Here is a 14,113-nt window from a genome sequence, read left to right as displayed (position 1 = left end):
AAATTATGTGTGGAAAAAAAACCTTCTTTTTGTACTTATAAATAGCTCTCACTCGGTATGTCTTACTTAACAGATTTGACAGATGTTGTAACTATGAACTCTTTTCAGTGCACCCGTGTGATGTGGACGCCCCCTCTCCGGGAGAGCTTCTCATACCCGTTCCTTGTACTTCAGATGTTGCTGGTGACTCATATTCTCAGGTAGCTTTTGACTTACCCTTGGTGGTGGTTTGTTCGTTTGTTTTGCGTTGAATAACTTAAGCTAGAATTTTTAAGCTTTCATAATAAAAACTATGAACGTAATAAAATAATTAACATGCAAAGTTAAATTCATAAAGGTAATTTCAGAGTGTAATTTAAGAGTGTGTTTACTACGAAAAGCATTTTTGTAATCTGCCCTCTAGTCTTCTTCCTTTTTCTTGGTGGTCCACAGACGCTGCCCGAGGAGCAGCACATCGGCGTCCCCTTCTGCCATTTCCACTTTCCCATCATTTCCTGCGACCACCACCATCTCCCCAAAAATAGGCAGAAAGAAGGGGGAGAGCCGGTGGCAGTAGAGTGTATCCTAAAAGAAAGATGAAGCACTTCGAAGAACAGTTGATAGCAGAACTGGTCAGACAGAGCAGCACACGTAACTCTTCGTCCTCCCTTGGCTTAGCTTCCCTGAGAAGCAGACAGCGGGGTAGAAAGAAACCACGTCCGTGGTTCCTGGTCGTCCCTGGAAATTCCAGGTCCCCGTCTCTGTCAGCTCGGCTCGCGCCGGAGGTTCCCGGTCGTCCCTGGAAGTCCCAGGTCCCCGTCTCTGTCGCTCGGCTCGCGCCACGCCGGTCACGCCGGCACCAGTTGCAGTTCCTCTGCTTTCCTTTCGTTCCTCACTCCCCCCAGTGCAGTTCGTACCCAGCTGCCAGATGCATGTTAAACTCTGCTCAGAGGTCGTTGCCTCTCATCGTCCATACAAATCAAAATCGTGTTCAGGATTCAAAAGCAATAGAGAAATGCTTTATTTTAGACAGTGGCTTTCCACCTTTGAACTGTGCTCTTCAAGAAATAAACACATTTTACACTGGGACCCAGCATACCCGTTCCCGTGTGTACACAGACATCCGATTCAAGTTCCGTGGAATAGAACCCTTATGTAGGATGCAATCGTATATTTTTTTTTTCACTCTACTTCATTAAAAATTGCGGGTTCTTAGCTCATGATTTTGTACCTCATTAATAGGTTACCTGGATTTTGAAAATGCTTGACTTAGGGGCAGGATAGAAAGATGGATTAGGAAAGCACAGAGGGATGGCCTTAGAAAAAGGCATACTCAAGGAAATAAAAGCGTTTTCTGGTGACCCTCAGTGCCCCAGGTAGGTTAATCTAAGGAGGGTGTCCTCCTCAGTCCAGCGTGCGTCCCTTCGCCGTAACCGCGGTAGGTTGACACGTACTCTTCACCGCGTGAACGTGCTGGGGACGTCGGGCCTTTGCACCAGCTCACTGACTGAGGAGACAGGTAGTTCTTAAAACTAACATGAAAGAGAAAACCACCTCACTCTCCAGAATATTCCCTAAATCAAAAGCCAGGACCGAAGCCAGACCTTTCCAGGTGGCTCTGGAGTGGCCTTTGCTCCTTTTCTCTTTGCTGTGTCCCCAAGTCCTCCACAGTCTCCCTCGGCTGTGTGGCCTGTAGTCTGAGTCCCTGCAGTACTTGTCTGCAGAATCCTTCTCTCTTAGGATATGCTGCTTTCTGTGATTCGTTTCACAGACATCCTCTGTCTCTCCAAATGAATCTTTTGGCTGGAGCATCTCATATATTTGATTATGATTCCACCAAAATATAGTTTGAAAAACTTCAGTGGATATGCTGGTCCAGATGCTCTCTCTCTGGCAGGCTTTGTTTGTTTTTACAGTAATAATGGGTATTTACTTTTCATAGAAAATTGTTGTAATTGAGAATCAGGAGGTACAATTTCTAACCCATTGGTTCATCTTACATCCGGTTTATGTTATAACGAGATCATGTTTAAAGATTCTGAGTTGCTGCAGTTTGGAGCTATGCTAGAATGTTTGGTGGTTAAATTTACTGATCTTTATTTGTCTTCTCAAGGGCTACAAAACTTTACAGAGGCAGCTTGATTGCACTCTGCATTTCCAATGTGTTTTTCATGCTTCCATGGCAGTTTGCTCAGTTTGTACTTCTTACTCAGGTAAGGGGCTTTAATTTATTTAAAGTGAATGAAGCTTGCTGTGTTTAATTATGTGAACTCATTTGTATAAAATTATAGAACTGAAATGTTATATGATTCTACGTCCTGAAGTGTTTTTTAGTTAATATTTTTAAACAAAGTTTGCAGTAGGGAAATATACAAGATGTATTTGTTAGTGGGTGTTAATTATTTGTGTCCTAATTGAATACATTTATAGACCTCAATATATAAGTATGCTTATCTTTGTTCAGTGTTTATTAGTGTGCTTAAAAGAGGACTGACTAGTGCTATACCCTTTAAGTATTTCTCTTAAGTTACTGGAGTATTCTCTTAATTAAAATGTATTTCTTTTCTGAATAGTGTTATACATTCTTCTACCTAGGATAAATATATGTAGGCTAACATAGGATAAATAGCTAAACAGCTCATACTTTATATAACTCTACCACCAATCTGTAGCTTATTATCATCTTTCCATGTGCTCTTGTCTTTCTCTTCAAAGGTCTGTAAAACAAGATAAAGCTAGCTTGTTGAGAGAGAGCAAACTTCGTGTTTCTCTCTTTCTGCGCCACCCCTCCCCACACACTGTGTCTATGTCATTACGCTGGTCACGTGCATATTTGTATAAAGCATTTTAAGAGTTGCTTTTTAATGTTGTCTGAAAAGTCTTGCTTGAGAAATGAAGTCAGACGTGGATTTGAATCCTGATTCTGTTGACTAGTTTCTCAGCTTGGACAAACTGCTTGACTTTCCTTAGGGTCAGTTTCCTCGTCTGTGAAGCAGCGAGGTTCGGAGCCTCCTTTTATGGGTTGTGTTAGGATGCTGTGAGGTAATGTATGTAGGATCCTTGGCACATTACCTGGCACGTAGCAAGGTGTCAGTAAGATTAGCTGCTTTTACCGTTATTTTTTTCAAAAAGACTCTGTTTGTACTTCATTTTTTTCTTCGCTATTATCCCTTAGCCTCTTTTGTCTTCTTTAGTTTGATGACATTTCAAATGTTTCTGGTTTAAAATGTCCCTGAGAGTCACCCCTTAAGATTGTACCCTGTAGGCTGCTGCGTGTTGCTGGGACCCTGGGCTGGAAAGGGAGTGTCCCCACTGCTTCCAGTTCGTGGAGGTGCCTGCTTTGGGGGGCAGTGGGGGCAGTTGTAGGGGTTGCATGGACCGAGGGGAGGAGGCTGTGCTTCTCTGTGGGGTTGATGTTGAATAACACATACCCTCCACAGTTACTGTGTCACGTCAGCCACTCTTAAGCAGTGTGGGAAAGGGAAACCTTAGTTTTCTTGCTGATGGTGTTGCAGTAAAATCAGCCCAGTGAAAAACCAAGCGCCACTAGGAGAGTTGGAGAACTCAGGTGTATTGTGCCGGCGGTCCTGGAGGAGCTAGCGCTCTGAAGATCTGGGCCCCGAGCTCAAGGGTAACCTTACTTTTATAGGGCCAACAAGCAAAGGGGTTACATCTGTTATCTAGACAGAACAAGCAAAGGGGAGGGTGAGTCTTCAGTTGACCTCAAGGTCACTCTGCCCTTCAGCCCATGCGGCAGGCATGCCTACAGAAGCGGAACAAAGAGCTGATTACAAGGTAGCCATTTGAGTGGAAAATTCCTCTGCAATGGGAAAATGTGTTGTAGATTGTTTGGAGATAAAACACTTGATGAACAGAACTTAAGTTATATGTTTAAGTGTTTAGCTGTTTGATAGTTTATGTCATGTTCGCCTAGTAGGAGAAGCATGGAATTTAATTTGAATTGCTTTCTCCATGAAGAACAATGTTTCTATATTTTACTAAGAGGTACACTTTCATCATTTAATCAGTTAATTCATCTAAATAACTCCAATACTCTACATGCACAATTTTCTTTAAAACTGTAAAGAAATGTAAAAATACCCTGAAATGAAAGTACTTCTAATTTGAAATTTGATCAATTTGATTATAATTAGCACTTGAATATTTGTATAAATCAAAGAGAACACTAATGGAGATACCTGTAAACAGTGACTAATCAGCAGAACTTAATGCATTTTTACACATGCATGCATTACACAATTATTTTTTGGGTTTAATGTACCTTTTGCAAGTATGTAGTAATTGTCATATGTTATAATTAAATTTTTCTGTTTTTCAGTTGGGCAAGGCACTTTGTAATTGTGCATGTTGACAATAGAGCCACCCTGATGTTAAAATGAGTATCGTTTTGGATAATCCATAAAGTAGATTATTTTGCATGGTTAATTAAGAGAGCCATGTATAGAAGAGAAAAATCAACCAATATTTGCTGTATTAATGTATTGACCATATTTAGTAATAAATTGGTAGATAAGAAGGGGACTAAAGAACTCGCTTTCAAAATAAATATAAGCCAGTTTGAAATAACAATAAAGATAATCTTCATTTCTGTAGCTCTTCATCGTGTATATAATTTTTATTTTTAACTTTTTAAATTTCAGGTTGCATCATTATTCACAGTATATGTCGTGGGATACATTGATATATGCAAATTACGGAAGATCATTTATATACATATGGTAATGGTTTTTAAATTTCTTTTTTCCCCATTGAGTTTGACCTTAAACTCCTGATTAGTATTTGATTTGTTTATAATTGAAACTGGTCATAACATCATTCCATAACTAAAACAAGTGTCGTTCAAAAACTGAGATAGAATTAACAGACGTTTTAAATAGGCCACCTAGAAATTTTTAATTTGGGTCGTATTATCTGATTTGAGATCGTGCCTGACTTACACATTCTCCGTAAGAGCGATAATTCAGGAAGGAGAAACTTGTTCTGGCATATTATCGAGGAGCCTTCTGTGGAAATGGAGTGTTCATTTCTGAGCACCAACTGTCCAGGCATAGCAGTGACACAGCAGTGACAAGAGCCGCTAAGATCTCAGCGTACACGCATTTACATTCTAGTAGAGTGCAAGAAGGAGAGAAGACAGGGCGGATGACAAATACAGGAAGTGGGTAATTTGTACGGTATGTCAGGAGTGATGGAAGTATGGACAGAAAGGAGAGAACAGGTCACGGCCGCCCAGGGGCATCAGCAGAGCTAGCCTCGGGGTGGGAGGGTGAGCTGACCAACCAAATGGTCAGGGCAGGTCTTACTGAGAGGCAGGGAGTGGAGCAGAGTGGAAGGAGGAGAGGGAGTTTGCCGAGTAGATGCCACGAAGAAGAATATTCTAGATTGGCGAAACAGCTAGAGCCAAGCCCCTAAGGCTTGGTGATCAATTTTGATGAGTGTTTGTTTATTCTTTAAAAACATTTTTGTTCTCTTTGTCATTGGTTCTTAAAATTATGTTTCTTCTCTGTAGTTTTAATGTTATTATAATATGCCATTATGTTTATGATACATATAAAGGACATTTTTAATATGTTGGGGATTTGTGAACAGAATTATAAAATGAACAACTGTGAACTGACCCTCCAGTTGACATACAAAACCTTCATTACTCTGAAGCCCTTGTGCCCTGAACACGTCCCCTCCCATCTCCTAGAGATTACCACTGTCCTGACTTTTTAAATTATAATTTACTTGCTTTTCTTTATGACTTTGCCATATGTGTTCCTAAGTAGTATTTTTTATTGTTAAATATTAGTATTGTTTTTAAGGTTTGTAAAAATGGTATCCTTTTATGAGACTTATATTTTTCCTCAGGTTTCTGAGATTTGTATGATACTGGAATTTAGACATTTTCTTTGCTTTATATTTTCATTGTAGAAATAAAGCACAGTTTATCTGTTTTCTTATTGAAAGACACTTAGATTTTTCCCCCCTTTTTTATACTTTTATGAATAATACTGTACATTCTTACACATACCCCCTGGGATGTATATATTGAGCTTCTCTAGGATATTTATTTACCTAGTAGTAGAATTTCTGGGTTGTAAATCATACACATGTTCAACTTCAAATTTAGTACTGCATTGTTTTTCAAAAATGATTAGACTAGAAACGGTAACGTACAACACTTCATGTTTTTCTTTATCCTTTTATATTTTGTCGGTCTGGTAAGTATCAAATGGTATCTTATGGCCTTAATTTGTATTTTTTCTCTCAGTAAAGCTGAACATCTTTTGGTGTGTTTGTGAATTCTTTGTGTATCCTTTTTTGTGACATTCCTATTCATGTTTTTTTTAACCAATTTTTCTCTTATGTCTAAGAGAAAATGGCTTCCGTTTTAGTCACTGCAGTATAATCCACTATTTTCATTAGTTATTTTGATGCTTGAATTGTTCCCGATTTGGCCAATTACTTCAAGCTGGTTTCTTTGTCCTTTTCATGTCTTTATCATGCTTTGAACACTTCTTAAAAGAAATTAATAAAGACTAAACTTCATCAAATGCTTTTCTGCGTCTTTCTAGATTATCCTGTGTATTTTTCCCTCCTTAATATGTTACTATGATGAATTATATTAATTGTTTTTCTACATTAACAAACCTTGCTTTTCTAGGCTAAACACAGTGTTTATACAATGCTGGATTCACTTTGCTATTATTTTGTTAGGATTTTTAAATTCTGTTCATGAATAGAATTCAATAGTAATTATTCTTTTTTTTACACTTGGCTTATTTTTCCCCAAAATTGTTTAATATAGGTTTTTTTTTTTTTTTTTAACATTGCCGTAAAAGTCAGAATAATTATTAAGCATTTAGAGTCAGTCAGTTACACAGTCGCAGAGGCAGCTCTGGATGAGGACTTTGACTCAAAATTATAGTTATGAAAATACTGACATTACACAGCTTTCCTTTGTAGCAGAACCTGTTGGGGGTGAGTGACGCCGGCTTTGCTGGGGGACCGACTGCGGAACTGGTCACCGACTTTGGAATATTCTCTTTCACTATCACTTTACAAACTCCTGTAGTTACATAAAGGAAAAAAAAAATACATAGAATTGTCTCCATAAAGGATTTTCCCCTATTTTTATTGTGCTAAACTACATAACTTAGAATTTACCACCTTCATCTGTTCAAGTGGACAGGTCAGTGGCATGAAGGACAGTTCCACTGCCGTGTAGCCATCGCCACCATCTGTCTCCATTGTTTTTTTCATCTTGAGAAATTAAAACTCTTTACCCATTAAACAATTCCCTGTTCCTTGTCCTCGCCCCGCCCCTGGAAACTCCCATTCTGCTTTCTGTGTCTATGATTTTAACTACTCTACCGCATATAAGTGAAATCATGCAGTATTTGTCTTTTTCTGAATGGACCTTTTCACTTAATGTTCTCAAGGTCCATTCATATTGATGCAAATGACAAGATTTCCTTCATTTTTATGGCCAAATTATGTATATATACACACCACATTTTCAATATCCATGTGTATGAAAATACAGTGTTTGCTTGATAAGGAGCTACATTCTATAACATAGAAGAAAACTGAAGGAAAATAACCGAAACCCAATAGAATAATGGGCAGTAGGAATAGGCACTTTAAACACACACACGCATGCACACACACATGCACACACACATAACAAGAAGCAGCATGTAGAAGAAAAGACAGTGTCTTTTAAAGAATGGAAAGTGAAAAAACAGCAGGGCAACATTTTTTTCCTATTAGATTGGCAAATATTTAAAAGACGGATGCACAGTGTTAGCAGGCGTGAGTCAGCAGGAACTCTCATGCCCTGCTAGTGGGAGAGTAAACTGGCACAATATTTTGTATGACAGTTTGTCAATATTTTTTTCAGATTTTAAAATGTGTGTACCCTTAACCCATCAGTTCCACTTCTAGTAATGTATCCCATAAATGTGTCAACATGTACATAAGGGTGTTTATCATAGCAGGTTTGTAATAAGAAAAACAAAATAACAAAACGAAACTGGAAGGCATTTAAATGTTCACCAGTAGTCAGAGGACTAGTTAATTAAATTATGGTACAACTCTGTTATAGAGTGGAATACTTTTTTTAGTTATTCAATAGAAATAATTAGATTGGTTTAGATTGATACAGAAAGCTCTCTGAAATTCAGAGTAAAAGAAAACAGTGTAGCTTATGGTTTTAGTTTCCATTTGTGGTTTTTAAAAAATATAAACTAGAATTTGTATGTCAGAGTCTGGAAGGATGCACAGGAACCTGTCGATAGTGATCTTTCGGGTTTGGAATGTGCGCTAGGTCGCGGGCTGTTTTCGTTGTATATTCCCTATTGAATGGGTTGAATTTTATAATGGGCACGGGCAATTTTAGAATAAAAATCAATGTTCTTTTTTTGTTTATGTGCATTAATTATATTTTTCTTGGATTTTTCCAGATTTCTCTTGCACTTTGTTTTGTTTTGATGTTTGGAAACTCAATGTTATTAACTTCTTATTATGCTTCCTCTTTGGTGATTATTTGGGTAAGTGTTCTTTAAGTACATGACTCATGGCTGTTTTTGAAACTAATGGTTCATCAGTTTCCTTGTCACTGGCATAGAATCCGTGCCGGATTTTCTGTAAGAAGCATCTCGTTGTTTTCCTGCATGCACCTATGTGTATTCAAGTACTCAGTTCCAGACCAGGAAAGAAACACAGGGATTAATATTGGAAAGCATAGCACCTTGCCTCAGAGTCTATTCTGCTCCTTCTCCTTCCTCATCTTTCTGTCCCAGGATTAATCTTAGAAAGGTTTCTATCTTTCTTTTTCCCCCTCCCTTCATAGTTTTTATCCAAGTCCTGCTCCACGCTGGCTCCGCCCCCCCTCCTCCCTGGCTCCATCTCACAGCAGTCTCTGCTCTTTGTACCACTGGGATCAGAGGCTTGAGGCTTTGGTTTTTTAGGTTTTTTTTCCTCTCCGTGTTTATTTGTATGAAATATCCAGATAATTTAAACCAGGTGATGACATAGTTATATTTTGCTAAGTCACTACAGATTTAGATTATCAGGAGACTGTCTTACTACAGAATTAGAACAAATGATGAAAAGTCACCTAACTCCTCTGCCACTTTTCACAGGATGACTTTCTAATTATAAATCTTTTCGAATTTAACGACTTTCCCGAGGTGGTAATGCCTTTTTTTCCCCTATCAATTGCTTTCACCATTACAATGGTTTGCAGCCCTAAGAGGAGAGAAATTATTCCTTATATTTAAAATGTATGTGCGTTAGTGTGTAGGTCCATTTCCTGAAGACACCAAAAGCATGTTGCACTATCGTTATTGAAATACATTCTTGAATAATCGTTTAAGTTACTCAGATCATCTTGGCTTTCTTGATTTCTAGAACTCACTAGCAAATCCGGAACCTCCTGTTTCTTCGCCCCGTTTTGCAAATAATGTTCGTTTAAGATCTCGTTGCCCAAGGATATGCGTCCTCTTCCCACTGTGGACTACCACCCATCCCAGGTGGTGTGCCCTGAGTATGCTTAGTCCCAGAAATGAGCAGTTAGCGTGCGGTGGCGCTGTGTTCTCAACAATGGCAAGAGATAAAAGTTGGCAGCTGAGCTGCTGTGCTTGGAGAGTCATGACAGTTCTTCCAGCTTAGGAACTCTGGCAGGGACTAGGAGATGCAAAGATGTGCTCAGTTCTCTGTTTTGCGTGGGTACACGGGCAGGTCTCGCCACCACTCAGGTCAGAGCACATGACGCTGGGGACTTACGTGTAGGGAAGCCGTTGAATGGAAGATCACGTGTAAATAAAATCTAGGTACATTTTGCAGGAAATTCCTTTTTCTTCAGTTGTGCACCTACAGTATGTCAGGTTTCCTATGGGGTCCTTGACACTGAGGTATACGTTAGATATGAGTTGTGCGTGTTTATGCATATTTCATATGTTTTGGTATATAAAAATAAATGATGGCAATAGTTACAAAATATAGCATGTTTTTGCATATTAACTATAAACAAACATTTGCTTATTTTTATTTATAGTTAACACTTTGAAACCTGAATCATCACATTTTGTGTTCTCAGATATTCAGAAACTTCTGAAAAGATTTAATTTGGGTTTATATATTTATGTTTTGATCTCTAACCATATTTTTCTCAACTTTAAAGTGGATATTGATCCCTATAGGTACTGTATTTTGGGAGTCTATTACGTACCTGGAAAGACATAAGATTTGATAGAGGAAACGTATTTAGTCGACCCATTAAAAACTCATTTGTAGTTTATTCTAAGAGTTAGTATTTAACTCAGGGAAAATCTTAGGACTATAAGACATCTGTCTAAAATTCTGAAATTGTTTTATACTTCTTGGTTCTTAGGTATATCAGGGGTATAAAATCAGCCATAAAAATTTATATATGGCGATTCTGTTTTCAACCTTACTAAGTCACTACCCTAATTTGCTACGGTTAAAATAGTACTATTTCCGGAAGTCAGTGAGCTTGTGGGGATGCTGTGTGGAACATCGACAATATACTGAATTTTAGATTCTTGAGGGTCTTATTATTTCAAAGTACTTTTTGGTGCTTGAATCTTTGTCTGTAAGTATTAACTGTATGTTATTTTCTCCGTGCAGAGTGTACTGGCAATGAAACCACATTTCTTGAAAATAAATGTATCTGAACTTAGTTTATGGGTAAGAATCAATCTATTTGAATGCATACATTTTTCCTTCTCTAAAATATGTCAATGGTTTTTTGTTTTACTTTTAAGGAAATGATCTATGCAGTGCAGAGCATCTGACAGTTTTATATTATATTATGTCTCAATTTTAATGTACCAAATTGCCCTTTCATAAAGCAAGTTAGTATTAATATTTGATAGGTAGTTGAAGAATTCCAGTTTTATTTATTATCCATGTTTTTTCTAAGGAGTACTACATGTGTAAGAAACTTAGTAGAAGGGGATTTTAACTGCAAAATCTATAAAATGTTAATTTTCATAATAAGATTGTGTGTTTATGTTTTTAGTGATAGTCTTTTGATTTTGGAGTAACATTTGTTTTAACTTAAGGTGCATTTTTTTTTAACATTTTCTCTTGGTTATGAAGATATTTATTTCACATGTGATTAGAGCATTTATTTTTTTCTTCCTAGATCATATCTATAGAATGGCTATATGAAGCATCAGTTTGTTTATTTTTTGTTACATTTTTCTTTTGTAGGTTATCCAAGGATGCTTTTGGTTGTTTGGAACTGTCATACTGAAGTATTTGACATCTAAAATTTTTGGCATTGCAGATGATGTAAGTGCGTTTTTGCTTAAACTTAAAAGATTTAAAAAAATCACACAGCCTACAAATGAATTTCTTGAGTTATTAAAATACCACTACTTAAACCAAATTCTAAGATGAAGTCTATTCATCTATTATTTTATCTATTTCCTATAATAGAAGGTAAATGTAACTATGTATGTAATCTATATTCTCCAAAATTAACTTCTCGACATAATTATTTTATTGGTTTTTCTATATCCAAAGATTTGAAAATACTAAAGCAAGAAAGCTCTAGAGAGTTAAGCTCAGAGTTCAAGGTATATGTAGCCATTTTCCTCTGGTTTCTTTATAATCCCCTTTTGTAACAGAGAAAGACTGTTAAAAAGCCTCTGAAACTGTCGATAATATTATAGTCTTATTCTTTTTTCCCTCAGTTTTCTGGTCATTGCTTGTGAAAGGTTTACTTATGAGCCTTTATATGTAATTTAATCCAAATTAACTTTATTAAGATAAGTTTTTGTTGTTATTTTGTTTTGTTTTGCTATTTGGGTAGGAGAAAAAATGAGAATTCTGCTTTATAACTTTAAGGATTCTTCGTATCCTTAATTTTGCTTTGCCTACTTTACTTTGGTGTTTTAGTAAGCATGTTAATTAAATTTATAAAAGAAAGCAACACAAGAACGAACATGGAAAGAGCAAAGTAAACCACGTATTTTTTTTCTGTAATTTATTTTAGCTGGCTATCTTTCATCCTCCTGTAACAGATTAAAACCGTGGTTTTGAAATTGGGTTCTGTGAAACCTGGGACTTCTGTGGACTCTTCGTGGGGATCCTCACTTCCCACCCCCCTGCCCACCCCTCTTTCAGCAAGGCAGTTTAGTTTTAATCTCTTACCTATTGGAAATTTATACAGGTTTTCATATGAACAAGGGATTTTTTTTTTTTTTTCTAAAAATGATTGAAAACAACTGAGCTAGTAAATAGATGATCTTCAACCTGTGGAAAGATTTTTAAAAGTATAAAACTATGGTCTAAAATGTGTTTATGTGTTCATTCATTCAGTGTGTACCTGCTGTGTGCCTGGCAGCAGATTCATGCTAGAGATACGAAACTGAATAAGACATAGTCCAGTGGGAGATGGGAACAAGGTCTGGCAGCTGTAATGCAATGTCATGGAAGCTGTGACACGCTTAGGTACAGCCGCAGGGGTACGCCAAGCAGAGTCACCTGCGAAGGGGAGGGCTGCAAGGTGACTGTGTCACCAGGATGCGGAGAAGGAGCAGAAAGTGCAGCGAAGCAGCCCACGTCTCAGGTTTTTGGAATCCGCCTCCTCACTGGGGCAAGACAGGCAGTTAGGATGTTGATTCAGGTCAAAATGACTATTGTCACTTCTGTCACCGGGGCCAAAAAAAATCCTCCCAAAAGTTACTTCCAAATTAGAAATAATTTAGTTGCAGCTTGATATTTCTGGAGATCTGTACCATCAGTCAAGGGCATTAGCTCATCAATTCTTAATCGTGACATTGGGTAAAGGAAGAAGATGACCAGGTCACATGGCCCTTGGGAAGCGTTTGCTCCCGCCCTTCTCTGGTGACATAATTAGACGCCCTCCCTCTTCTTTGGAGACCGAGCGAGCCACTGCTCGGCGCATCTGGCTTCCTTCCCTGCTCCTGTCTGTCAGCACTCTGGTTGGTGAAGCCTGATGTTGTCCGCAGAGAAGCTCAGAGCCCCATGGTGACAGAGGTGCCCTCCGCCCAGCACGTATCAAAATTCCAGACTCCCAGGGGAATGTAGGCGCTCGGCATAAACCACCTTGTTTGCGCAGCTAAGGTACAGCGGGCCACCATTGTCATTTAGGATGGTGGGAGCCTTCTGAAATCCAAGCTCCCCGATGCCAGCCAAGGGCCAGCCTCGCAAGCAGGCCTGCTGGGTTAACTCTCATCTGAACATCAAGTGTGTCCTGTCTTTTCCCACCTGCCACACCTTCCTGGGTCCTCCGGGGATCCCAGTCGGTCCCAGGTTCGTCGAGGGCTTGGGTCCTCTCGGGTCTCTCTCACACTCCAATCCACCAGGGGCGTGTGAACTTATCTACCCCTTGTTGGTTGTCTCATTTCCAGAATCTCTAAACTTTCCAGCTAGTCTGCCAGTCTGCTGTTTGCTGCACCAGTGTGCAACCGTGGGCTGGCAGAGCTGTGAGCTTTCGCCCGGCACTTTCTGAGTTTGCTATTTTTACTGACAGCGCTTCTGAGCATAGATTTTTTTTTTTCTCTCTGCCCCCAAAACACCTCAGCTCCCTCTAGTGGAAAAGGTTCTGCTTTTCCTGGCCAGTCCTTCCTGATATAGCTACTGGGTCACCTGAGCGGAGGGAGAGGGTGGCACCGGTGAGATCGGCCCAGGCGAGAACGCCGGGTCCTGCCCAAAGCTCACCAGTGTGTTCTACGAACGAACGCATCTCCATTTGTTTCCCCTTTGGTCGGTTTCTAGAACCTGATACAGTTGTTTTTGACAGTTTTGTCCAATTTTATAGTTGTCGGGGGAGGGATTTTCCACCTTCTTCCTCTGACTTTGTTAATCCAGCCTTGTATTCCTCGGATAACCTCACTTGCTCACGTTGTATTATTATTCTTTCTATGTATCGTTGGATTGGTTGGCTCCTGTTTTTAAGGACTTTTGACTATATTCATGAGGAATAGTGATCTGTAGTTTTATTTTCTTGTAATATTTTTGTCTGATTTTGTTTTGAAGGTAATGCTAGCTTCCTGAAATGATTGGAAAGTATTCAGTATTGAATTTTCAAAGAGAATTTGTGCAGAGTTGGCATTATTTCTTCCTTAGA

The 14,113-nt window shown here is 38.7% G+C and overlaps 1 protein-coding gene across 1 annotated transcript in view; it reads left to right on the top strand.

Annotated features, from left to right (window-relative positions):
- DPY19L1 (dpy-19 like C-mannosyltransferase 1) overlaps nt 1-14,113 on the top strand; it is a 59,401-nt gene that overhangs the window by 23,081 nt on the left and 22,207 nt on the right. Inside the window, exons 7-12 of the mRNA XM_023532041.1 lie at nt 109-200; nt 2,093-2,192; nt 4,641-4,718; nt 8,451-8,537; nt 10,639-10,698; nt 11,227-11,307. Coding sequence (XP_023387809.1) covers nt 109-200; nt 2,093-2,192; nt 4,641-4,718; nt 8,451-8,537; nt 10,639-10,698; nt 11,227-11,307 — 498 coding nt within the window. The remainder of the gene's footprint in view (nt 1-108; nt 201-2,092; nt 2,193-4,640; nt 4,719-8,450; nt 8,538-10,638; nt 10,699-11,226; nt 11,308-14,113) is intronic.

Source organism: Pteropus vampyrus, unplaced genomic scaffold (assembly GCF_000151845.1).
Source record: "Pteropus vampyrus isolate Shadow unplaced genomic scaffold, Pvam_2.0 Scaffold75, whole genome shotgun sequence".
Taxonomy (NCBI): Eukaryota; Metazoa; Chordata; class Mammalia; order Chiroptera; family Pteropodidae; genus Pteropus; species Pteropus vampyrus.
This window is presented reverse-complemented; position numbering and strand designations above follow the sequence as displayed.